The sequence below is a fragment of the Rhamphochromis longiceps genome, linkage group LG23 (genome assembly GCF_057381845.1).
Source record: "Rhamphochromis longiceps isolate RC_006_pf linkage group LG23, R_longiceps_female_GT1.1, whole genome shotgun sequence".
Classification (NCBI taxonomy): Eukaryota; Metazoa; Chordata; class Actinopteri; order Cichliformes; family Cichlidae; genus Rhamphochromis; species Rhamphochromis longiceps.
In genome coordinates, this window is record NC_140578.1 from 2,210,379 (window position 1) to 2,238,155 (window position 27,777).

Here is a 27,777-nt window from a genome sequence, read left to right on the forward strand (position 1 = left end):
AACAAAAAACATGCCAGCAAAATTAAACAATAGGTCAACATGGCACCGTGATCGACACCAGCCCAAGGACTCGAGGAGGCTGAAGGGGAAGAGAGTGCATTTATGCAACCCTCTGGAGGGGGACCAGACCACAAAGCCTTCTGGGTAAAAAAGCTGCCGCCTAAGAAATGTGGTGCAACTGCGATGCCGTGGTGCCCCTAGATTTGTTCACTCCTCGCCGTGCCAAGTGTGTTCTTTTCTGCTCTCCGTGGGCTTCGAGGTCCAGTTTCCAGTTATGTGGATGAGGCTGGTTGCAATATATCAGGCCGCGCTACACATTCGATGTGTCGAGTCCAATCATGTCTCGGGCATTCTCCGCAAGCACATCGCCATTCATTCACATTTCAATAAATCACTCGACCACATTTCAGTATATAGTTCTCAATTCGTATTTTCAATAATGCAGTCGACACTTACACGTCTGTTCAATCAGAAGATGCATTTACTGCTCTGGAAAACCGCTCCAGTCGTTCCTGTGCAATTACCGTGCACTCAGCGATCCATCAATAGCACAACAAACAAAAACAACAATATTCTTCTACTCACTGGTATTCTGTGGTAGATGTTTTCATATTTATAGAATATTTCCTTCAAACTTCTCATCACTCTTATGTTTATCTTAGGTGTAATACGAGCACTTACTGAACTGGCCCGTTACAACATCTTCCCAATATACAACATTTATTTCCTAACTGCACTTCAGTTCATGCATGACCTAATCTACATTTCTTGGCCTTATTTTGTTAAAAAAGAAAAGAAATTGAACGGGTGACTGATGCTTTGTTTGTTTTGCCTCTCGTATGAATCCAGAGCAAAAGGGATATGATTTAACTTAAAGGCTTCTCAGTACTACTGTCATTCTGCCCAAATAACAAAAGCAATCTGGTTTGAAATAAACCTTTTTACGTTGATGTTAAACTAAATCCAAAGCTGAACAGATTGAACATGAAACAGATGCTTTTAAAAGCGAACAGCAACAAAGATCATTAAGGACATAAAAGTCTATGGGAGAGAGGTAAATCCCTGCTTAAATATCAGTCTCTGTGGTGCCAATTCTGCTGGGTCACACAATCATAAAATAGGGTAATAGGAAACTGAAACATATTGTGTATCCTGACCTTTTATGTCCTATTGAGTAATGCGTTGCTCCACTGCTTTCAATCAATGCTTTGCACCATTTTCCACCATAGTTTAATGCTCTACCTCGACTCTTTCATTGGAATCTCTCTTCAATCTTTGGAGGGCAACGTAAACACATATACACGGTCTCACTTTGGAAAGCTTGATCGACCTGTATCAAAAGCTCGAGTTCTGTGCAGCAGCCTTGCTAATGCTTCAAAAATGCTCTTAACGTCTGCATTCAGTGCATACCAAATCACTTGTCATGCATAATGCCTTGTGATGAATTCTGGGCAAAAATGTCATTTTTGGGGTGACATCAGTGGAGCTGGATTGCCTGTCTGGCTCCGTTTCTTTCAGCCTTCACTTTTTCTCACAAACATTCAAATTAAACCCGGCACACTAACCACAGAACACCACGGTGCATAATTTAAACTTGACACCCTAAACGTAAACATGTCTTTCGCTGCATAATTTACTCGTACTTCTCCTGGTGTTTATTTTGTACGGTAGCAACTCAGTTTCACATGTACGCTGGCTGCAGGTCTTCGCAGGTCTGGTGCCGTGTACGTGCCCGGGTGGGCGAATGGATACTGCCGCCTTGGGGTTGTACTGTGGCCCTGACACTAAAGTAGTCCCGGTGTGTATAAATGTCCTTCTTATTTGCTTTTTTGGTTGGAGATGCGAGGATGGCTCGGGGTAGATGTTGCTCTGGAATAAATACTCTGCAGTGACTTCTGCAGCACAGACGAGTCAGCAAAAAATAATTTTAAAAAAAGCAAACACTAAGAGATTTACTTCTGTTCCACAGACACAGAGCACACATACTACAAACCAGCCAGTTTGGTGGGTGTTTACAGAGCGGCTGCTGTGGCACAAATGTGTCTGGCACAAAACAAGGCCGGCGTGTGAATACGAGAAGTTGGAGAGGATGGCAGCCTCAGAAGAGAAAGAACCTGTTATGCCTTAGCTTTATAAAATACCACAAACTGTGGCTATAATTATCTTTGACTGTTGCAGAGAAACGGTTATGCACACATAATGCACATGATCCGTGACTGTACACAGCGCGAAAGCACTGCTACTGAGCGCTAACAACCAGGGTCGTTTTTAGGAGTCTAGAAGGGATTTCACAGATCTTCACCATCAAGCCATCCTCTGTCTGCTCCATGTATCCCCGAAACAGCCGTCCGAACATTGTGGAGACCTCAGACACACAATCCGGCTTCGTATTGCTCATTTATTAGTAAACTGATCTGCCTCAGTAGAGAGGTTAAACCAATTATGGTTGTGGATGGAACACAATTATGACACAATGTCTGTGCAATGTATGACCAGCCGCTCCTGATACCGGAGTGTGGTAAAAAGTTTGAGGAAATGGGGAAACTCAAAATACGGCATTCCAGAGAAATGCGATTAAAGTGTGATCACATGAAGCAAATCCTGCATGCTTTGATCAGGGTAAGAGGTTGAAGGCTGTAGGTGACCTGGATACAGATTTCAAGAAATGCTCGATTGCTGATATTGTGATACATTGTTGGTTATTTCTAAAAGTAAGAATCAAGCATGAACTGTTCAGGGAGTTTTGCCACTGTGGACGGTTGTTGTTTAGCTATAGACAGATCAGACCTGCCCACGCACGCACTGGTTTACATCGCTCTGTCAAGTGTGTGTGTAACTAAATAACAAACTTTTCCTCCAAGCTAAAAGCTCACATAACATTCTGTCCTAACGCATTTTTCTCCAGTTGCAAAACCTCTACACAAAGCAGCTCCAATCCTGCAGTTTAGACACGTAAGCTGGTGACACTTTTTGCAATGAATGGGCCCAAATCAAGCAATTTTCCTCTGTACAAACAATCAGTGAGACAAGTTGTGGAGCTGGATACCAACCAAGCTGCATTTCTGGTGTGCCACCGGCAATTTTTACATCCGACATTTGATAAAGAGGAAGAAAAACGACTGTGAAAACTTGTTTCAGACCTGTGGTGCAATAGCTGAGAAACATAGCGATCCCACTTTGACATGCTAACGCGTGTAGAAACAACTGAAACAGAGTTAAATGATTTGAGATATTAAATGTTGAAATAAAATGAAAATGAGAAAATCTTCAACTTATTTGAATCAGATTCTGTTTCAGTGCATATTAAATATTCTAAAGCATGAAAATTGGCATTAAAATAAACAGATTATTTATGGCAATTTTAACCCACGAATGTGCCATTAGGCAGTGATTCTTTATTGTTTTTTATTATTTTTTATTAAATGATAAATAATCACGTAGACAAGAAAAGATTTTACCCCAAGTCACTGCTTATTATTAGAATAACTTTTTAGGAATTTGTGCCCCCAGCGTTTTCATTTTTCTTCACCGTGAAACGTTTCATTTAAAATATAAAATATTTTTCCCTGTATGTTATGCAGCTCGGGGCTGGCAAACTTTCTAAAGTACATGTACCCAACGGCAGCATAAAATTACATTTAATATTTAAAAGCAAGTCTAGTGATTATATCAATATTTAATCAACTACAAATGTTGTCTTTAAATAAAGCACTAACCATACAGATTAAGGAGGGGAAATAGAGGTATATTTTGCCATTGTGTAGATTGAGTGTGTGTTGAATACATCAAAGCAGTCTTATGTTCAGATCTGAACAATAAGGGAAAGGTGGGGTGATGCTGGGAGGGAGGCTCTTGAGTACTGGACTACATTACTGACAAAGATTGACTGGAAAACTTTTTCGGCCTGACAAGCTCTTGGCTGGGGCTCCTCAACAAGGAAAACAAGCAACATTCATCTATCCAGGGCTTTCATTTATATGCCAAAACATCAGTGGCAGAGCCCCTTCGCCAGCAATTTCATCATATGACTATCACATATGGACAGTGTTGGGTTACTAATAGCATGACGACTGGACTGCCAAGCAGCACTGCTGATATGACAGGAAGACAGAGGATGGCCACAGGATGGAATTATGGGTTTGTAGAGAGAAATTATGTAGCTACCTGATGAACTCATTTGCCTGGGGAATGAATGACAAAGCTAATGCTGAAAATTATTTAATGAGTAGCAGAGGGAGCTTCAGATGAAGTGCTAAAAGTTGATCTCTTCCAGGTCCTTATTAGGTCCTGATTAGGTTTTTGCGTTTGCGCCAACTTAACAGACTAGGAGCTTTCTTTCCTGAGCATGGAGTTACTCCTGACATGCTAAACCATTGCCTTTCTCTTCTGTTGACACTGATTACTTTAAATGAGCCATACACAGACGTATCTTCTCCCTCCATGTGGGACTGAATATGCGTGTGCAGCTTGCAGCGTTTGTTGGACTTACAGAAACACAACATGTTGTTTTGGTAATTCGGCTTCCTTGTGTGCCACAGAGTAATCACGCACAGACATTTTTATTTTGGGATTTTATTAAAGAAGCTTTGCAGGATTCACAGTTCAAAATAATCCGTATGCATCTTATGGTGGGCTTCGGTGCACCTCATAAACAACAGGTGGACATGGTTTCAGTGCTTAGAGCCATATTGGGGATGGAGGCACTGACATCATACAGGTGCAGGAGTAGAAAAAGACATTTCTGAAGCTGAGTGCTTAGAGCAGTCTGAGCTTTTGGCTTGTTCATATATTGATCTTACTTGAAAGTTTAATATGAATACCTGTGAATGGAGTCAGAAGCTGGGCTCAGAGATTGTGGCCTCTAAAGTGTCCGAGGCTCATACGGGCACATTAATATCTGCGTCACTCGCCACCCGCTGCTCACACAGCTCCAGTTTCAGGCAGCATTCAGAGGAAAAGTCGGGTCATGTGCTGAACCTCAGTTTTAATTAGCTAATGGCACTCCCTGTTTTATCTCATGCACCTGAGCTGATTGCTCACAAAAGACTCCATTTACTCCAGGAAACACACGGCATCTTGGCAGCAGGCTGCACTCTACATCTGAGCGTCTGCTGCAGAGGGACGCAGCCACTCTCTTCCAAAAAACAGTCTAGTAAATCTAAATATATATGTTAGCTGGTTTCACACCAGTGAAGAAAGAGGAAATTCCATGATCTATGCCTTTTTCCAGCAGGCCTCAACATCCAACTTTCCTTCAACAAGTCCTTTGACTGTGTGTCAGTCAGAGCGAGCGTGTTTGTTGGTGTTTGTCTCCGTATACACACATGTGCATACGTTTAGAAAGAGCGCTATTAAGCAGCTAATGCTGGCTGGCTTTTGTCATTGTGAAATGGAAGAGCGGCTCTTTGACTCGCCTTTAGCAACACGAAAACCTTTAAATGTATCATTTTATAGAGACGTTTGAAATAGTTAAAACGTCTCCTTATGTCACAAGATCCTACTCAATAATCATTTTACCTGAAATACATAAAACATATTTATATGAAGCTTTAATAATGTTTCCATATGAAAACAAAATTGCACTTGCCATGTGCTGCGCATAATTCACCGCATCAACAGTGTTTGTTCTAAAATTACAAAGTCCTTCTGAAAGACCATTACTATGACATTTAGCACAAACAGCTTGGAATAAGCAACATTTTATTTATGCTCGAAGTGCAGAATGAATCCTGCATCCCGCCGCAACATAAGCCCCTTTTAAAAACATTTAAAGCGCACCAATGTTTTAAAATTTTATGAGCACATTTTTCTCCAACATTTGATCTAAACTGCTTTGCCAAACCAACCAAATAAAGAGCACAACACTGTACTCTTGCCTGAAGTCACTGTGCCATGTAAACACGCCGCCCTTTGCACACAGAGCTTCAGCGGTTTAAGAAAGATGTTTTCTGAAGTTCATAGCTCCCAGTGCAGCCTTCAGACACTTCAAATCCACAAGGCCGGCCTCTGACAAAGAAGAACAATATCAAAGTCTAGGACCATGACAGGGCTGCTCTTGCTGGATATATTTTTAATATTTATGCAGACGCAGGAAAAAATGCAATAAACTAAAACAACAAGTGAATTAGGCATGAAACACAACAGGATATTGCAGAGAGATTATGTTGTTTCCTTTTCGCCCGTGTGTCCCTCGGCATTTGCTTGCCCTGTGCAACAACTCAGGGCTGGCTTTAATTGGAGGGAATAGGAACAAAAAATATTTTCTAAAAAGGTAGCGCAACATTTTAAGAGCCTCAAATTCAGTCGTCGACTTATTTCTCAAATGGGACATTTGGTAAGATATTAGCCAGGTGACAGACCCACGCAGGGGACGAGGTACGACTGTGTGTTGTGATAATGACTTTTTGCCGTCAAGATGCAGCATGAAGCGACTCCTGTGCAGCTGCATGAAGAAAGTAGAAAGAGTGTATATATGGAGCAGGAGGGGGGGGGAGATGTGTTATGTTTGGATGTCGGGCAGGCCTCGCTTCATGAGCGCCTGCTGGAATCTGCCGCTAGAAAGATAATAAAAGGATTAGCCCTGTTGTTTCTAGAGCATTTGGTCCTAAAACAGAAGGTCTCATCTGTTTCCTCTATATGAATTGCTCGAATTCTTAAATGCCTTTGTCTATTGCATGAGCACAAGGAGCACAAGAGGCATCAGTGCTAGTGGAAAAAAGCGCACGTACCCAGACACCAGAAAAAGAAAGAAAGAAAAACTAAGAAGGTACTTGAGACGGTTTTCAGACGCACACAGAGACACAAGGTTTCCAATGAGGGCAGAGCATTTACTTAAACGTGTATAGACTACAAAAACACAAACAGAGTTACAAATACACACACACACACAGAGTGTGTTTATTTTCCCAGGGCCTCAGAGTTTATCTGCTGAAGTCCCGGATCAACATACATTAAATCCCAGATGATTAGATGTGTTGATGCAAGCTTTAAATCATTTCTTATTTATGTTGGTTTTTTCTGGGGGGAAACCACGAGTGTTACAATTCATTGTACTGCACATGGAATCAATACTTCCTATTGTGAGAGTGATTCAATGTACTGCCATTGCCGTGACTTTGTTTTTTCATGCATTGAGCATAAACAGGAGGTTAAGGTGAGTTTCACAGTGACTCACATCCGCAGTCCAGCGTCGTGTCCACACTGAGACGAATTGTTCTCTCACATGTGGTAAACATCTCCAAAAACACACCTCGGCGCAACATTTATGCACACCTATACGAAACGCATAAATCTGCTGTGTGTCACCAGACGTGCTGTGCCTGCTGTGCAAACACACATTGCTTTAATGAGCAACAACAACAACAACAACAACAAAAAAGGGACAAATGAAAGCCTGTAATACAACGCAACGCTGAAGCTGAATTAACAGTTTAGGCACGAACAGCAAATTACTTCCAAATTTTTACTGAGCCAAGGAAGCAGAGACACTAATACCCCAGAGTGACGCAAAGCAGGGAGAACAGCAGCAACAGTTGAGTTTGTGTCTTTTTGCCTTCGGTCAGCAGATGTGTAACAGCAAGCAGGAGAATTAGTAGATTCAGCATGAATGTCTTAATTAGCGCACAAGGACGGTAAAACCAGCCTCTCCCTTTAGTTCATTTCACAAGCCACTGGTTTTTTAGGAAAACAAACAAGATCTGGAGAACAAGGCGCTACAGAAATATAATACATTTTTTCAATTATCATTTGGATTTGGATGAATTCTTCAACCTGAAGAAGACCGCTGACAGAGAGAGATTTGGGTGAAGCCTCCGTGTCTCACTTCTCCAGACTACATTTCTCCTCATGTTTGCCTTGGATATGAATCCAACTCACTTAATACTTGTGGGACAGCTAAACTTTTAAAGCTCCCATTTAATGTGGGCATTGTTTGGTTATGTTAACCACATGCGTTGGCTTTTCACGACTGAATCCCTTCTCAAAAAACGAAGTGCCCGTGAAAATAAACACGGCTTCTTGCTACACAAATTGTGCACTAATTGTGTATTTGGACTGAATCGTTTTAAAGGTTGGAGGGCATTTTCCATTCGTGAAGGGACGCTGGGAGGTGACAGCTTGACGCTGATTAGTGTGTTGATTTGTGCAACCTGAAGCCTTACCTGCAAATACAACCGCAAATCTATTTATGCTGACGAAGGACTGCTGCTCTTACGGCATTTCACATCTCCAGTGGAAGAAAAACTCTTTTGTGTTTTGCATGTTCCACTTGAAATACGGGAATTACAATCATAACTGTTTCTCAACCAAAACAAAATAAGAGTTTCTGTTGAAATTTAATCAGCAGTGAAGCAAGGCCAGTCCTTTTTTTTCTGGATACAACATGTATCTTTCTGAGAAAAAAAATCTTCTTGAATTACTGTATTATGTTGTGAAATATGTGCTTGTATTTAATTTAAACAAAAAAAAAAATCCCAGATGGTTTCAATTATGAGATAAACTACACTCATATTAAAGTAATAAATACAACGAAGACCTTCAGAAGGAATAAGAACGCTGACTACGAGGGGATGTTTTACAATATTCTACGTATATGTTTTGAATCTTTTGGCTTTGGTCTGTGGTGGGAGAAGAACTTAGTGGTTTATGATGACTCACCATACACTTGTTGGGTTTCTCTCCAGAATGGACCCTCATGTGAATGAGCAGCTTGTAGCGTGCATTGAAGGGCTTGTAGCGCCGAATACAGCCAGCCCAGAAACAGGTGAAGTCCTCACCTTTGCGTTGGTCGATGTGGACCTTTTCAATATGTCTCACAAGCTCCTCCTGCTGCTCAAAAGCAGCACTGCAGTCAATCCAGCGACACACCTGTTTATCCACCAGCCCTCCTCCTCCGACTTCTTCCGGCTCGGGGGCTGCGTGGGCCACCGCAGGGCCTCCTGAGGTTGGCTTGAGTCCGAGGGAAGAGCCTGGAGTTGTCTGCTGGTTGTGATGGTGTAGTGGGCCGTTGGGAGTGGGCCCCACATATTGGTGCAAGTGGTAAGGCGGAGGCATGGCCGATCGAGGTGGGTGGTGAGCGTGACGAAGATTCCCACTGCGCCCACTTAAGTGATGGTGATGATGATAGTGGTGCTGAAAGAGTTTGTCTTCGCTGGGAGAGAAGTCGTCGAGCGGTTCCTGCTTGAGGACAGCCCCAGATCTTTGGCCCCCATCTGGGAGACCCCCACCCTGAGGCCCCGAATGCAGAGTCCCAGACATCAGGGCCCCACTCATCAGTAGCCCCAACCCGTCTGAGCCTCCTCCTCCTCCTCCCTCAGCTGTTCCTCCAGCCCCACGCCCCTGCAGCATGGAGCCCTGCTCCTCGCACAGCCCCAGGCTCTGCCCTTGGCCTTGCTCCGGCTCCCCTAATGACACTGAAGAAGAGGATGAGGAAGAGGAAAGAGACAACAGGCAGGTGGCAGGTGAGGACAGCTGACAGCTCTCCTGCAGTGCAGCCTGCTGGGGGCTGCTGTGTGGTGGGGGCCTCTGGGGGGCTTCCCGTGAGCAGGAGTTAGAGGGTGGGGAAGCAGTAGAGGAGGAGGAGGAGGAAGAGAAGCCGGCGCTGCTGGTGTTGCTTGGCGAGAGGTTAGCACGGAACCCGTTGACGCAGGCGACCATCGACATCTGGGAGGAGGAGCAGATGATTGCGGTGATATTGATCTCCTCAGAAGCGGTGCCAACAGCTGATGGGGAACCGGTGGCAGCAGCGGCGGTGGATTGCGAGGCCAGGGACAGGCAGCGTCTCTTCAGACTGCCAGCGCTGAGCAGCCGCGCTGAATGACGGGAGCCAATTGGAGACAAAGCCAGCGGGGAGGAGCCATCTTCATTATTAAACGGTTGTCCTGCGTCTCCTGGCACAGCGCTACCTACACCGCTCACTGCACATACGCCATTACCGCTGTTGCTAACATGCAGTGACCCAACCATCTCATCCCTGGCCACCTCCAAAACTTGGCCTGCAGCGTGGGCCTGAAATCCAGCCTGAGATGAAGACTCCACGTTGGAGATCTTGTAGCCCATCGAGCTCTCCTGTTTGACTGGGTAAGGGAGAGAGGAGCGAACGCCGCTGGCGCCGCAGCCCAGGCTGGGTGAGGCCCCTGGCAGGGTCCTCCCGAAGGCAGAGGAGGATCTGCGGGGAGAAAAATACAAAAGGAATGTGAGCACTATTAGCTCAGTGCCTGTTGACAGACAGGCTGGTTCATCCTTCCCACCAACATCGCTGTCAGTGTTCTGCCTTTTCATACTGTCGTTTCATACTCTATTTTCCTTCAGTTTAAAATGAAAATCACGTAAAAGGTCCCAATAACCTAAAATATTTCAGCTGAGCCTCCCGTATCAGAAGGGAGTTATGGATGGAATAGACCATGACAAGCGAACAGCAACAGAAAATTGTTGATAATCCAAAGTGGCTTTTTTTAATGAATAAATGAAAGAGGATCTTCTTGTAGTGAGGGGATATGAATGGGCATTTAAGACTAATAATAGAGCGAGGGGGAGGGTTGGATGGCGACTGAGACCGAGAGGCCACTGGCTGGTGTGTCCATCTGACGGGCTTTGATGACACAAAGGGGTTAAACCCAACCCAACAGTGGGGATAAATAGGGAGTCACCTGTTTTGGTGGTATAATTGCAGCCTATGAAGGGTCACCATTTACAATACTGTGTATTATGGTGGGAATCTTTGCCTTGCTGAATGGGGAACCCAGGTCATGTTTCTCCATGCGTTGCTGTGATCTCCTACATAATCATTCCTGTCAGTTGGCTCATTATGGATTTTGTCCAAAGCCCCTGAGTGATGTGAGAAGAGCTCTCTTTTTCCCTGGCTGTCGTCTTTGTCTCTTCCCCAGAGCACGCCCAGGAAAAAACAGCACTAATGCTAACTGGGACAGGAGAAAGCCACTGGCAGGCCTTGTCATCATTGCTGTTAATAAAGACTTGACCCCTCTTCTTATTTTTTTTCTATTCGGTAGCCTCATTTCCTCTTCGGCTGTACTGGAAATATTGAGAGACAATACGGGAGAAATGAAAGTCTGTCCAGACGCTTTCAGCCGGATGGCTAAGACGAGAGAGAGAGAGAGGAGTCGGGGGAGGGAGAAGGAGGACAAATCCACTTCTGCCTTGACCAACAGTAGTCACAATTTGCACACGGAGGAATTGCATTAGTGTAGCATAAATGTTGTACTTCAGTGTGTTTTATGAGGCCGCTGGGCAATGCTGTCTAGCAACATATGTGTGCAACTGATTCACAATAGCAAACATAATGAGAACCATATTGTACCTGCATATTGTTAGTAACACTACACCAAACAGGAAACATTCAGAACTGGAAGTGGAAAAATATGATATCAAACGGGAACAGTGACACTTCACCTGGCGTCTTGATGAGGCCCATCCTGCAGAAGGAGGTCAGGTGTAGGTCTGCTGCACTGGAGGCTCTGGGAGTAAAGCCCCTCCGAATGACCTCCCGCTGGAAGCAGCAGGCTCTGCCCACATCGCATCAGGGGGCCCTCGGCATTGCCCAGCTCAGCATTTGCATCCTTCTCTGAGCAGTAGGTCCCATTCACTGGAAATGGACAGAGATAATATTACTAAATAGTCTACTTCACAAACTGCACACCTTTTGTCAAAGCAGACCAACACATGCGTTGTGCGTGCTGATATCAAGATATGGTTTTAGCTAGAAGAACACTGACCCGATGTTACTCTCAAATTAAAAGTTGGCTAAAGCTAAAGCTCAGTGATCTGCTGACCGTCCTGGAAAAAGAGCCAGCTGAAAATAATCAGTTTACAATGGGATGCATGCAATCACGGACATGTTGAAACTCTATTACATTATGAATATTCTCTCGAGGAATAGTTGTTGGCTGCCTCAACTATCACCGCGTCGAGTGATACACAGAGAGCTCTTTGGCAATATCCGACTGGTGGCTGTAAGAATAACGTCACATATTAGTGCTGGAGTAACGAAGAAATTCTAATCCAAATGTCATTTTGGAAAAAGAGCTAACTCAGCCAAATGAAGTGAAACTGTTTTATCTTTCAAGACCTTTAATTAAAAAAATTAAATATCAATCATTTTAATTGTTATCATTTATCACATTTTATCATTTATTTGTTTCACTGGCTAATTTATATTTTGTAACAAGTCTAATGTAAGTAGGCGGTGAGTTAACATAAAAATCAAGAGCTATTGCACTAAACACAAAGATGTTTATCATCTCAGAAAAAATAACAATTAAAAATATACAAATAAATAAAAGGAGCATAACTGCTGAGGAGTTAAGACAAAATTCATTTTTCTGACTAAAGAAAAAAAACAGGAAAATGTGTTAAATTCAAATCTGTCATAACCTGTCATTTTATTCAAATGTGTTTTTTAACACGTTTGTCTAATGCGATTACTTGATGAAGATTGCATACTTTATGATTGTGGCCATAAATGTAATAAAAAAACAAAGAGAGGGATGAATGTGAGAGAAGGGAGGGCTTGGTGTATGAGGAAATGTTTTTGAAGGGTAAGTCGATATCCCCACGCTCGTGTGCAGGCGACTGCGCGTCCCCTGTTCCAACTTTCTAAACTCAATTTCTTAAATTTAATTTTCTGCTAACAATATTACTGATAATGTTATCACACACTACAAGCTATAATTAATAAAACCAACCAACTATTCTGTATGTGAAAGAAAACATTAAGAAGGAAAAAAAGACAAAAAGCACGTAAAGGAGAAAATCTACTAAATGTAGTGAAACGTGCAAAAATAGGGATTTATGAAAAAGGAAAAAGAAAGGCGTAAGAAAGCTATTACAACATTAGTAACAGATGGAAAGAGAACAGAAGAGAGAGAGGGAGGGAATGTTTTGGAATATGGGAAAAAGGTTATAAGAATGAACAAAAGACAAGAGAAAACAAGGGCACTTTGTGGTCATGTTATCCTCAGTTTAACAAACATATTTTCACATATCCTTCCTACAGCTGACGAGCCCAAGTCTCCGCTGCGTTTGTCTTTTCGTGGGTCACAGCAGAAACACAAAGAAGTAGAGAAAAGGCAAAGCGAGCAACGCAAACAGTGCAGCATCGCCAAGGGAACAACGCTGCTTTCACTCAAAACTGTTAACAGAAGGCGAGATGAATTTCAGCTCTCGCCTGTTTTCAAGCAACACAAATCACTCTGTTTATCAAAATCTGGACCGCTCCACTTTGTTTTATTTCATTTATTTTTACCATTTGTTGGCCGAGCATCTCACCGGTTAGTGTATACAAATGAGTTTCTGTATGAAATCTTCAAGGCCCGACGATGTGAACCAAGCATCTCCCCGCCTTAGGTTAGAAATCAATCAGGCTTTGACTGAATGCACATGCACTCGCACACATATGTCCTAGTTACCAGCCTTTATTAATAATAAAAAAACAAAATACGAAATACGAGACAGTGTTCATTACTCCCTTCCACAATAATGATGTTTGCAGGAAAAGAAACGAATTACAAACAGAGATAAACAAGATAAATATCTAGAAACGATGATAACCTGTCTTAAAATTGATTTACAATAACAGGTGCAGAATTCATTTGCTGTTTTGCAGGACAGTCTAAACAGAAAGAAAGTGCACCCTCTGTCACTTCTAAGCTTTTATATATCAGGATATAATAATTTATGTCCTTTGAACGTCTTTAAATTAGGGACATATAACCTGAGACGAACAACATAATATGACGTAGTTCACCTCGTCATTGTCGATTCAATGCAAAATGCAGAAGCATTATGTGAAGAACTAAGTACACCCCAAGATTTAATACACTGTCCAATAGACGGTCTCGCATTTGACTTTAAAACACTTTCACGTTTGGCTCAATGACTGCAAGGCGCTTCGGCCCCGCAGCTGCAGAACAAGACCAAATCGTCACCCCTCCACCACCTTGCTTGACAATTTGTATGAGGTGTTAGGTTTTCTCCAAACGTGGAGCTGTGCATTATGGCCAAACATCTCCGCTTTGCTCTTTCGAACTTTTCTGAGAGAGGAGGCTTTCTCCTGGCAGCCCACTCAGTCTTTTTCTATTTGTACCGTCAGAGATGAAGCTCTTGGCTTTTTTACATTTCTCTCATCACTGCGCAGTCTGACCTGTGTGAGTTTGCTGGGACATCCACTCTTGGGAAGATGTGCATCTGTCTTAAGTGTTTTCCTGTGAATAATCTTTTCACTGTAGAATAACAGCCTCATAAATAACCTCCCAGCAGCTCACAATTCAAAAGGGTGTACGTAATGCTTCACATACGGTTTCTGCATTTTGGCTTGATTTTTGTGAAATATAAATTGTCACAGTGCAACATGTGAAGTGTTTTTGTTTTTGCTCATCTGACATTATATTTACTTGCTTAAGGTTCTTGTGTGGCTCAAGGTGTTTAGACAATTTCTACATTTTTTTATTATATTAAAAAAAAATGTGCAGGAAAAAAGAAATTCAACAGTTGTGTTTTTAACTCTTAACTACAAACCCAATTCCTAAACACTGGCCCGTGATCCTCGGGCCCTCAGAGGGAACCGCATTAAAAACAGGCATGATTCTGCCATGGAAATCACACCATGAGATTGGGAACACTTCCAGAAAACACTGTCTTAAACACAGTTCACTGTGCCATCCACAAAGGCAGGTTTAAAGCAAAGAAGAAGCCATGTGAGTGTATCCAGAAACACTGCCGTCTTCTCTGGGCCAAGCTCTTTAAAATGGACGTAGGAAACGTGGAAAACTGTAATTTGGTCAGATTCTTTTTGGAAAATACGAGATGCTCCGTTCAAAAGCCTGTATCTCTGATGCTATAGGGGTGTATATGGAGTTAGCAGCCTGAACATCTGGAAAGGCACCATCAATGCTTAAAGGCATATACAGGTTTCACAGCAACAATGCTAAACCCCAAACTGTGGCTATTCCAACAGCGCGGCTTGGTGGTAGAAGAGCGCTCGACTGACCTGGGGACTGCACCAGATGAAAACATCTGGCACATAATGAAACAAAACTATGACAACCCAGGACTGTGGGGCAGCTATGATTCTATATCAGACAAGAATGAGACAAGTTTCCCACGAGTCCAACAACTGGTCTCCTCAGGTCCCAGACTTCGTTAAAAGAAGACGAGATGTTACATAGAGGTCCTGTCTCATCTGTTTCCATCAAATTCAAAAGTTTGTTTCTTTATATATTTAAAATATGCACAGCACTGCCCTTCATTTGGACAGCAAAACTCTTCTGTCTCTGTCCTTTTCGGACTAGGAAGTAGTCAGCAGGACATAAAACCTCTTGGGTACAAAGAAAGAGCCACGTGATCCAAACAGAGAAATATGAACTATGACTACATCTGTTTGCCCAACCTACAAACCACAAACTGAATAAAATTAATGATGATGTGACCCTGTCAAACACCGTATAGACTTTAAAATTCTTTTGCTTACTTTTAAAATTTTAAACAATTTGGCACCCAGTTACCTGACTGAACTCCTCTGCTTGTACAAGCCCAGGAGGGCACTAAGATCATCCTGCCAGATGCTCTCAGAACAACTTAGATCCCGGCTGAAGCCCAGAGGTGATCGGGCCTTTGCAACTGCAGCACCTAGACTCTGGAATAGTCTCCCCGCTTCTATTCACAATTCTGAGTCTATTCATTCTTTTTAATCGCGTCTTAAAACTCATTTTTTTACTTTGGCTTTTGGATCAAATTAGTTTTAACCATCATCAGGCCTGTTTTATGTCACCTTTGATGTTTGTTGGTGTGTTTGTTTGTTAACTTTTAATCTCTTGCTGTTTTTTGCTGATTGTTAAGCACTTTGATCAACCCTGTTGTTGGTAAATGTGCAATATAAATGAATAAACCAGAACCTGAAACCTGATCGATTAAATATGTTTGAGCAAAAATTGTGTAGAGCAGCAAAACAAAAAAGCACTGAGCACATGCAAAGTAATCTACAGGTGTTTTTTTGTGTATTCTTTCAGTAAAAGTTACACTTACACAAAGTTTTATTGACTTCCTATGATCTTATGTGGGACTCTACACGCAATTTTCCAGCAGTTTCCAATTAGATGTAAAGTATGAACATACTATGCTCCTGTGTCCAATATTCACATCCAAGTATTGCTTAAGTAGCCCCGTATCCAGGTGTTGCAACTCAGGGGTTGTCTTCAACAAGAGGCACCTTCTGATTTTCTCCAGGACATTGAAGTAAAAGTGTTTCATGAGTGTTAAAGTTCTTGATCCCTTCACTGCAGAGAGTTGGAGCTCCAGTGATTTAGAGCTTTGTGACATTAACAGAATCAGTCATGCTCTGGTTGGGGAAACAGCAGCCTCCTCAGCCATATGGAGGTTTGGACCAAATCCAAACGTAAAATCAGTTTATATTGAATGTGCTATGGTAATTCACTGTTGGTGGGAGCCAGATAGAGCATCAGGGACTGAGGTGAAATGTAAGACATCCAACAAGAATGACAGGTGAAGAGTGTGTGTGTGAATGAAAGAGCGAGAGGTGATCATTCTCTGGATTATGCAGAGGTTATGACTCGCCTATTGAGCGAAGCAGCTATGCATCATACTTTACATTCCCTTGGCTCTGAGTTTGAATTTTTTTCTTGTTATGTTCTGAAAAACACTTGAGAAAGAGAAATGTGTGTCTGTGTAATCCATTAATATAGTTGAATGGCTCATGGCTGAGCAGCCTATACGGCTTCATCACAAGCTCACAGGCAACACAGCCGTTAAATAGAGGAACAAAGAAATGAGCCAGCAAGGAACAAGGGCAATATCCGAAGCTGGAAACATTAAACCAACATGAAGAATCAAAACCTGCAGTCCCTCAAAATGGCTACTGGACGCTGGCTCCAAAACGAAAGCCAACTGATCCCCACACACTCTAAATTTCAAACGAGCAGACATAAACAGGTTTATAGCCTGGAACAAAAACATCTTTTCTCTCTACAGCTAACTTCCCCTTTCATATTTTTTGTTTTACCCATTAAAATTATATTGAGGCAGTTGTGCATTACTAAAGGTATGACCAGACTGACTGATGGATGCTGACACAGGCAGCAGCAGCTGTTTGCTGAGCTTGAGTTCAGCAAATTTGTGCTATTGCACTCAAGTCTGACAAATATATGGCTTACTATGAGGTTAAGTCCACTAAAAGCCCATAGAAGATGTGCTTACTGTAGCTTAAGTACAGGGTGGGCCATTTATATGGATACACCGTAATAACATGGGAATGGTTGGTGATATTAAAGTCCTGTTTGTGGCACATTAGTATATGTGAAGGGGCAAACTCCTCAAGACGGGTGGTGACCATGGTGGCCATTTAGAAGTCGGCCATCTTGGATACAACTTTTGTTTTTTCAATAGGAAGAGGGCCATGTGACACATCAAACTTATTGGTAATGTCACAAGAACAACAATGGTGTGCTTGGTTTCAACGTAATTTTATTCTTTCATGAGTTATTTACAAGTTTCTGACCACTTATAAAATGTGTTCAATGTGCTGCCCATTGTGTTGGATTGTCAATGCAACCCTCTTCTCCCACTCTTCACACACTGATAGCAACACCGCAGGTCACCATGGTCACCACCCGTCTTGAGGAGTTTGCCCCCTCACATATACTAATGTGCCACAAACAGGACTTTAATATCACCAACCATTCCCATGTTATTACGGTGTATCCATATAAATAGCCCACCCTGTACATTAAATTCCAGAAATGTGTGTGTGTATTAGGTCCGAGTCATACTGAGCTAGAAATCGGTTAGTGACCATCCAGCAACCACTGGTTGCTGGGAAAAAAATTATATTCTGTGAATCGTTTGCGAATTATTGCTGGAGGCTGTTGAAAGTCACTAGCATTGGCTGCAAGGGGTGAAGACGGAAAAGCTTCTTGTATTTGTTTCGGTTGGCTAACAGGTTGACATGGTCACCAGCAAGTTGCACAGCAGACAGCAACTTGTCTGCAAAAACATGCAAACTACTTGCCGAGTGTTACTGAAACGACGAAAAGCGCTGTGCAAATTGGATATGGAGATTACTCGTGTTTAAACTAAACGTATTGTGAAAGGTTTTGTTTGCGGTCGTAAAGTTCAACTTTTAATTAAGCCAAATGTTTAAATTTCACTACAGCTCAGACAAGTCGAAGTTGAACTCTACTACCAGTCAAAATAAGCAGAAATTAGGTTTTTTTGTCTCCGATTTCACCCTGTGACAACCAGCTGCCATTCAACAACCGTTTGGGGAATACACAGCAGCCGGAGGTGGGGCGGGGTTTGCCGACTAGTCCCTAAGTCTGTCTGGCTAAGGCATTAGTTAGCACTATTTAGCAGCTAACTATGGGTGCACCATGCTAGCCAAGCTCTTAAGTGTCAACCAACTTCATTAACCAACACATTATTTTTTTTATAGTAAATGTTAAATGTAAAAACAATTCGCCTTAATGCCCACTCACATCTTGGGCCATCTGACCTCAGGAAATCACATGTTAGGTCAGGGCTAGGTTTCACAATGAGCTCACCCGAAACCTTGGCTGATTGTGACCTACACCCGTTTTCACACCTTGGCTCGGGTGATTAGGTAGAGGATCATTAGGGGGTCCATTCTCCCTCTCGGGGGGACACTCCCACAGGGCTTAAATCTGGGACTCTCCACCATTTGACCCTAGAACTGAAGAAGCTTCTCGGATGAGAGGTGAAACATCTTCAAGCAACTTAAAGAAGTCCAGACGCTTTTCTTTCCAAGCTCCTTAGACTACGATGACCTGGATGACTGAGAACCTTCACAGGCGTAAAAACAAAATCTTCAAGAGGAAACTCCAAACCTTAAGTTGAACTTGAACTAGTACTGTGTCCAATCCCGTTACGCACTACAGAACAAGCAGGGTGGGATGGTCCTCTGTTATACACGGTTGCAAACATTCAGGCCCAATTAGGGAGTGATGCTGTAAGGCCGTGAGATCAGGAAAGCAGGGGCAGAGAGAAAGAGGCAGGGCAGCGCCAGAACCACCAGGGGCAAGTGCTGTTTTCAGTACGAAGAGCATGTACAGATGTGCTGGCTCATCCCAACAAAGAGCCACTGATGTTAGCATTGCCAACTAAAGACAGAGCCACAAATAAGGAGTCTATTGTTATCTGTCTCTTAAGACGCCACCCCCAAAAAGAAAAAAAAGGTCTCTTCTGGGAATGACAGGAAACGGGCCCTCTTTGTAACAATGTCTAATAATACTCTTACATTCAAAGTGGTATCTTCTGTTCCATAAATGTCATCACATGGTTTTTATTGCTCAATCTGCCTCCTGTATAATTAAAGCACCACGTTCCTTTCAGTGCACATCACTAAAGGATGGCAGTAAACTGCAGAGCTCAATGAGATGTATAAGAGAGGAAATAAGACTAAAGGAGCCAGCACGTATGCTCCATTGAACATGAGTATATAAACTAATCCCTCAAATAAGATTGCAATTATAACTGGATAAACGGGGTTATTGGAGAACTTGTTTTGGGACGTGTTTGATTATTTTTTGGCCGACTACGTGGCGAGAAATAAAGTTCCAGCCACCCGTACACTCCGCCTGCTCTGATGTCATCCATTTGTCATGCTTCCTCATTTGAAAAAAATCCCTTGGGAACACAGCACACAAAGTTATAAAGATCAGATGCATCGTGATCGTGAGTGGAAAGGGCTTTCTAATCCTTTCCCCGCTGATTAATGTAGCCGCTGTGGCCATGGAGGCTGAACATGAAGACAATGGACAGGAACAATGAATGAATGCAGACTCGATAATTCTTATAATTAGGGCACGACTCACTCTTTAGTGGAAGGTTGTGGTCACTGTGACTGTGATTACGCTGATTGTTAAACACGCTTCACATAACTGGACGAATTTCACGTAGCGGCTCAGGGCCAGTTAGGGTGCGCTGCAACTGTACACCTATTCAGGCTGCCTGCAGGGCTGATGATCAGAGTCATGTTCAAATTCAGCAGTGTTGTGCCTTGGCTAAAAAACTCTCGCCTGACCTCAGTGACTAATAAATGACTAATAAAGCAGAGCAGACATGTGTCTTCAATCAAACAGAACTTAACCCCACTGAAACAACATGACTATTATCCCAAGATACTCCGTTATGACTGCATTACCATACAAAGCATTCCAATCTACACAGTACTGAAAAGATCAAACCACATCATTACATAGTTTCAAGTCTGTGTCGCTGTCTCCCTATATGAATCTCTCTCCCTCCGACTCTCTTTAGTCTCCATGTTTCTCCATAGACAGTACCAGTCGGTCATCTGATCAACAGATGGTCTGGACAGGATTGTTAAAGTGTAATTGGTGGTAATCTGGGGCCATTTTTTATTTTGGTGCCACTTCATTTTCTATAATTCTCGCCTCTCCCTTTTAAGTCACCTAAGCAGTGTGTTAAGTGCCAGAGTGAGACTGCACTTGTGCCAGCGTTTAATGCGTTCAAGTCTTTAGAGACATGCAGGCCTCAATGAAAAGCAGATGTGCAGATGGATCGAGGGTTTAAGGAGAGGAAAGGGGAGCGATCGGAGGTGTACTGTACTTAAAGCAAGGGGAGGCTGCTGAGGGGGTGTCGGAGAAGGAAATGGGATGTGAGGAGTGTGATGCAAACATCTGAACCCGAGGTACAACAAGCTGCCAAAACCGCAAGACAGATGCCTCTGGAAATCCAACGTGACACCTCGACTGGCCCCACTTTGGCACCATAAATCATAACATTCAGCACATAAACAGTTAATAATGATCATTTTATCCCCGTCTGCCCCAGCGCCACCACCTGCCACGGTTCTCCCCCCATCATTCCTGTTTCGACAGGAGACAGGTCAGCGCATATAAGTGAGTGTCAGCAGACTGTGGGTCTTTGCGGTGGGATGCTCTGGTTGTGCGTGTTGTCCGGTGCAGATGTTGTGTATTAGCATCCAAAGCCTTTCCCGACTCCTCTGAATCTCATAACTCATGTCTATATTTGTGTCTGCGGCATAGGCCCGGAACTTATTTGTTTGCTTAGAAATGGATGTATGATTGAAAACCTGAGGGCACAAGTAAATGAAAAATAACAACGTCTAGGGAGGAAGCTCCTCTTAAAGCAGGTGCCGAGTAAAGGGAAGAAGAAAAACTCTATTAAATTACTGGTGCAGCACAGAAATGTCAGTGTTTTCGTAGCAGGATTACAAGAACCAGCAGACATGAGAACCTTGGGAGGATAAAAAATCAATTGGTTCTGGCGGATTTTAGCCCCTCACAGACCAGGTATCTTTGCTTGTCCCCGTTTTCTCATGCTCAGCTTGGTCACATAAAAACCGAAGATTACATGCAAGAAAGCCAAACGGGCAGGTTCAACCTCAGAGTGAAGAAAAGAAGCGACTGTGTCCGAGAAAAGAACAAAAATCAGCTGCGTTAATAAAAGTGTAAATAAAAACTGAAACAGCATATCGTGGATACGACTGGTTGTTCCTACTAAGTGCCTGCACAGTTTCAAGGCGCGCCGATAAACGCAGCGGTCGGTAAATGATTAGCTCTGCTGTCTTTTAGAGAAGAGAGAACATGTTGTGAGAAGCAGGGGTCCTCATAATGCCAGGCTCTTCAAATGGAGCACTGCTAACCGCAGTCATGAACACAAACAAATAGTTGGCAGCCAAAAACCCACCATCTTCATCCCCACCGACCAACCCCACCCACCCCATTCCAGTGCCAGCCTGCGCACCAGCCAAGTCCCAAAGACCAACTGCTTTGACTAAAAGAGTCATTCAAATCCCAAACAGGAGAGAATGCTTCAGGATTATGTGACTCCAGATACACACAAACATTTATCTCTTTATAGTTTTTATATGTGTGAGAGTGAGAGGCTGGGATCACCCCTGATGTCCTCCCTGATTTACATAATTAAAACTTTACACTTGTGCATGTCACCACCTGGTGGTAGCATTTTGTCACTGGTGGCTCCCTCACAGGCCATCATTTTTTTTTTGAGAACAAAGATTTGAGCAGGCGATCCCTAAGGCTGAAAAAGAAACTGGGATTGGATGAAAGCGGGGTGGGTTTAAATTTTAAATAATAGCTCATATTTTATCGGTTTTGGAGGCACTTAAATTTAGTAAAAAAAAATAAAATTAGATGTTACTTTAAATATGTTCATTTAAAGGCTTTACATAAATGGAAAAAACTTCCACGTCACAGCTTTTCTCAGTTATTAAACGGATCCGTTTCTATCTGAACTTCAGAAAATGACCCATCCAGGTTTTAAGATGTATAAAAGCAGGATGATGACATTAGCACGAGCAGCATAAACAAAATGGCATCTGAACCAAAAAAAGAAAATAACTCAGCAAACACAAATCCAGACAGAAATATGGGGAAAGTCCTTATAGTACTCCCATTGTTTGCACAGTGACCTCTGCAAAGGGCAATTTAGAAAAAAGCCCAAAGCACCACAGCAATGATTGATTATCACAAAAATAAGCATATCTTTTGTCTTCAAGTCAAACTCTTTTAGAACGTTTGTTAATATAGCAAAAATGTGCATAGTCAACAAACCACAATAAAGCCACAAGTAGCCACAACTTTCTCCTGACAATCACTATGATAACAAGATATTGCCCGCAAATCTACACACTGCCAGGATTAATCACAGAGTTTTACAAGCAGCGCTGAGCCAAACCACATCCTATAATTTGACAGCGAAGCCACATAAATGTAAAGGCCAAACAGCGCACAAAGCATCAGTGAGGACCGTGGACCGACCCGATCGACCAGCAAACTGACAAATCGTGATGCACTTTGCTGGCAGACGTGACAGGGACGCCTGGCTTGGTGACAGACACCTTTACAAGGCTGGTGAACGACGTGGCTCCGGAGGTTGGCCAAGAGCGCTGAAGCCTCGGCATGGGATCAGGAGGTGCTTCAAAGCTAGACAAGAGGTGGCTCTGTTTGGGGAGGCAGCAGTAAATACTGGCAGAGTGATGTAGCCAGTCCAGAGGTTTGGGACTGACGAGCACGAAGTACCGCACCCTCAGAGAAAGCCTTTAATGTGTCTGGTATACTTCTCCATAGAATCAGGTTCTTATTTTCAACAACTAAACAAAATAATCTTACAAAGTACTTTAAATGTTATAAATCAGTGGCTATTTAAAAAGCTTTAGAGCCCACACCTCTGTAGGTAGAGACTACTTTTGAGCGCTTGTGTTTTTGTATGCGTGTTTGTTTGAGTCCACTCGTGAGAATAACCAGCGTATATAAATCTGCCATTAAAAATAAACATTTCGATTTAGTGCAGAAGTTGCGTTTCCCTCCTTAAACAATAGGCCTCAGTTTGTCTGTGTGCCCACTGAAGTCGTATCAAAACACAGCAGAAGTCCCTGTGAAACTTCACTGAAATCAGATCCATTTCGTCAAACATCAGCCTGAACCTCTACTTGTTGTAATAGTGCAATAAATCTGTGGTGTTGAGAATGTCTGGCTCAAGAAGGTAACTTTAGACAAACATCACTCGATTTGAAGGCTTTATTTCAATGTTGAAATGTTTTGCACGCATTCCAAGAGGAAAGCAAAAGACAGATTCATGTCAGACGTTTTCCTGTTTTCTGAGCAAAATAACATTTGACAGAACTTTACAGGATCAAGCTTCTCTTTATATCATGACACAATATCAAGTTACAAAAAGTTATCAAATTATGGGGACTAGAAAAGTTACATTGTAATTACTTGCAGATTTTGTACAATAAGTTTGTATATTTGATTATTACTCATCTTTAACACCAACACATTGTGCATATTTAGATACTGAAACTATGTTAAGACTAAAATAGTTGAACTACTTTAGAGTGAGTTACTTGGCATGTACTTGTTTTATAAAGCAGACAATGATTACGTAATTAGAAAGTTGACTTCCTGACTTCAAAAAGAGGAAAAAATGTGCTGGGAGTCATGAGAAACAAAGTAAAATATAACTAAACTATTAGAGTCCTCTGGTTACTTTTTATAACTACTGTAACTACCAAAACAGTAACAGCTATGGTGACTGAAATTGTCACTGCTGAGAAAAATGAATAAGCTTGTGACTGGTTAAGTGGTTGATGGAGGAGAGATTTGTCCTGTGACATTTAGATAGCAGGTCAGCATTTGACAGAAATAAAACAAAAAGACATGAAAGTACAGATCTGTCCTCCCCTATCAGCAGTTTGGTGGTAATGTATTGTAACTTTGTTTCTCTTAGTAGAAACACAGCATCGTTTAAATACCACAACCTGGGTATTGTTGCTGTCTCTACCTTTATGGCCCATTGTACCCACCTGCTGATGGCTGCTTCCAGCAGGGTAATATGCCACTAAGCTCAAATCATCCCAAACTAGTACTCAAATGGTCTGCACAGTTATCAAGTCTCAGTCCAATAGAGAACCCTTTGGATGTGGTGGAGCAGGAGATTTACATCACAGATGTGCTGCTGACAAACCGTCGCAACTGTGAGACGCTGCCATGTCAATATGGACCTGACCACAAAGAATTCAAGCAGTTCTTAAAGTGAAAAAGGGTCCCACCCAGTACTATGAAGGTGGCCAGTGAGTATATCATTAGCATGCTCAAGAATTTCTAAAGGGATGTGCTCTGATAAGTTACCGTACCTTTGTCAACAGGCAGTGATGCCTAACGGTAATCTCCTCTTACTACTTTAAATTTACTTTAAAAATAAATGTAACCGACTGTTATGCATTTCCAAACATTTGAGTTAAACGTCATGGTAACAGGCTCACAACATCAACAGCAACATGCTGATATATAACACAGATAATGAACCGTACTCAACATTTTGCTTGGCAAGCTACCGCACAGCAGAGCAAAATGGTAATTGGTCGTTTTTATAAAGCAAATTAATTGTATTGAGTGATAACGGTGCAAGAGGAAATCATAAAGGAAACATTAACATCTGGTCCAAATTTCATGGCTTTAACTGTTTTCTAGACATTTTATTGAAAACTACAGTAAATCTCATGGTGGCACTAAAGTAAAAGTCAGAAGATTAACAGGTTAGGGTTAGTGTAAATAATAAAAAAATGTCTGCCAAAAAATATTCAGGACAATTAATGAGGGAATGTGTGTGTGTGTGTGTTAGTCCCCGTAGGGGGATTACTCCTCGGCATTTAACCCATTCACCCAGTGGGCAGCCACCACCAGTGCAGCACCCGGGGAGCAGTGTGTGAGGACGGTACCTTGCTGAGAGGTACTTCAGGGTAGCCATTCAATGGATTCAAACCCCCGACCTTCCGATCATGGGGCAACCACTTTACTCACTGAGTATCCCTGGAATACAGATAATGTGGGAAAACTTTGGGCTGCTGGTGAAGGGAAAGTCGGGGAGTATCACCAAAGTTATTTATTTTCTGGAAACGTGTATCTGTTCATTTCAGTGCGATCAGTTCAACACTTTTAGCTATAGTTCACCGTGTGGATTAAATCAATGTAAATTAAAGCTAAGTAAGTAATCACCCCTTTCCAGAACAGCCACATAATATGCTGCCCTTTAGTCTCAGTGATCCCTGCTGTGCCAGTGGCCTCTTCAATATGGGCCGAAAGGCTGTTGGTACAAAACTCACAGTACTTCTTCAGTCCTCTTCAGCCAGCACCCAATATTTACAAGCAAGCCCAGATCTGTGAGAGAATTCGATTGAACACAGATGGCAGGAAATTCCTTGGAAATGACAGTGGCCAAACTCAACCACACAACATGAGAGTATCTCCATGCAGCAGGGGCATCGAGGACCTTCTGACAGATAATATCTCTTCTTCTCGCCCGGCACCGCTCCGTGCCATTGGTTACAGTTTGACAAAAGAAAAGATTTATGTGACGTCTGTAAAACAAGTAATCAGTTTTCAGCAATTATTGTATACTTTTAATGGTTTCGAGCCAGCAGTGGGGGAGAAATAAATGAATAGTTAGGAAAAGGTTTGGAGGAAAACTCCCTTGATGGTCGGTGGTCCAACTGAGAGGTTGAATTTAAGTGTTGGTAATTAGATCACATTTGGATGGAGCAACATTTGAAAATGATTATTCTGTTACCTACACACAGTGCACATAACCTTCTGTTATTCTCAGAGGGGATGCTAGTTGTTTAAAACAAGGGCCAAACCAGATGTTTTGGGAAGCAAAAGAGGAATCCGATTTCACTTCCTACTTCTTTCTTACTTTTTGTTGTTGTAGCGCAGGAAGAATAATGGAATGTTGCTTTGTGAAAAGGATATGTTCAAAGCATGCATAGTAATTGCTTTGGCTTTTGAAGTCTTTGGTTAAAGCTGGGGTCACTGCTCCTCCACAGTGTCCAGAATGAATATTAGCTATAGTCAAGATGACTGGGCTTCAAGTCAGCCTGAAAATGCAGGAAAAGGAGCTTTTTTTAAAAGTGTGTAATTTGCTTTGACAGCAGAACCTAAGAGCCAGGGCTTTATTTGCGATTTGATTACTGTAGCAAGCTGATACGCTGACTAATAAAAAGATCATTTATGAGAGCACCCAGCTGTGGTTAATTAATGAATTAACTTTGGCTCAAAGTGTTTATTTTGCACACACAAATACAAAATCGCTAATAATCTGTAACACTAAGGAAATGTGCTATTGCACAGCAGTCTCCCACCAAAGGGCCATAATAATGACCATAACCTGGCCTGGGGACCTCCTCCTCGTAGACCCAGAGGGCACCACAGAACTGGGGTTTTCATAAATATACAGAATAAATAAGAGCGGGGCCCAGGTTCTCCACTGAGCAAACCTGTGTTGAATTTCAAACCACACATACCTAAGGAAGTCAGCAATACCGTTCTTTTATTGTGTGGGGAGTCCTCATTCACCAATGGCTTTGGCATTGAAGACCACCCCCCTCACACCACACACACACACAGACTCGCAAAACAGAGAGCACACAGAGGCAGGAGCACGCTCTCTAAGTAACTTGAGATGGACAGTCTACCAGACATTATATATCCCCGAAACATCAAACAAATTTCCACAATGCCGCTGTGAGGAGGATGAGGGGGCTGCAGTTCAATCAAGCCCTCATCTACAAACTCAGGAAGAGCCCACTGTTAGCCACCACATGAGAAGTGATGGCGTGACTCCTGAGCCCCCGCGGTTACAGGGACTAAGGCACAGTGGGGCCCGTTAAAGCCAAAAATGGCACCAAGTGACACCTATGGAAACACATTTAATCTTGTGCGGTGTGAGGTCAATACGCAGGTATTTACACAGACAGGAGCCCTGCGTATTGGAACAGACAGGGCCACCATCAAAGAGCTTTACGAGCAAATATATTCTCACTGCGTAAGCATTTTAGATGTCCAAGCATGAAGGCCTACAGTGTTTTTCCTTCTCTTGTTTAATGGCTGTAATAAGATTCCTTTTGTTATGATTACTGCTCTCGCTGCGTCCCTTCACCGTGTGAGTCAGACGACGGTTAGAAGCAAAGCGAGATGTGACTTTTGTGAAATTATTTGGGAGTTGCGACCGATAACTCCAACTGAATGTGGGTCAGTCCAAAAACGTCATAAATAACAATAAATAAATAAATCAGAACAATGCACTTTTTTATTCTCTAACTGAGATTATTCCCAACTATATGTTCTACATTCTGTTTTAAACAACTTTGTATTGATTTTATATATTAGCTTAGAGATGTGATTTTTCTATGTCATGTATTTCATAGTTTTCTTTTTCCAACTCTTT

General features: G+C 42.4%; 1 protein-coding gene across 1 annotated transcript in view; it reads right to left on the reverse strand.

Annotated features, from left to right (window-relative positions):
* The window catches only part of glis1b (GLIS family zinc finger 1b), a 77,725-nt gene that overhangs the window by 35,224 nt on the left and 14,724 nt on the right, over window positions 1-27,777 (reverse strand). The window contains exons 3-4 of the mRNA XM_085397792.1: window positions 11,407-11,599; window positions 8,656-10,165 (exon numbers count right to left, since the gene is read on the reverse strand). Of these exons, the coding sequence (XP_085253918.1) occupies window positions 8,656-10,165; window positions 11,407-11,599 (1,703 nt within the window). The remainder of the gene's footprint in view (window positions 1-8,655; window positions 10,166-11,406; window positions 11,600-27,777) is intronic.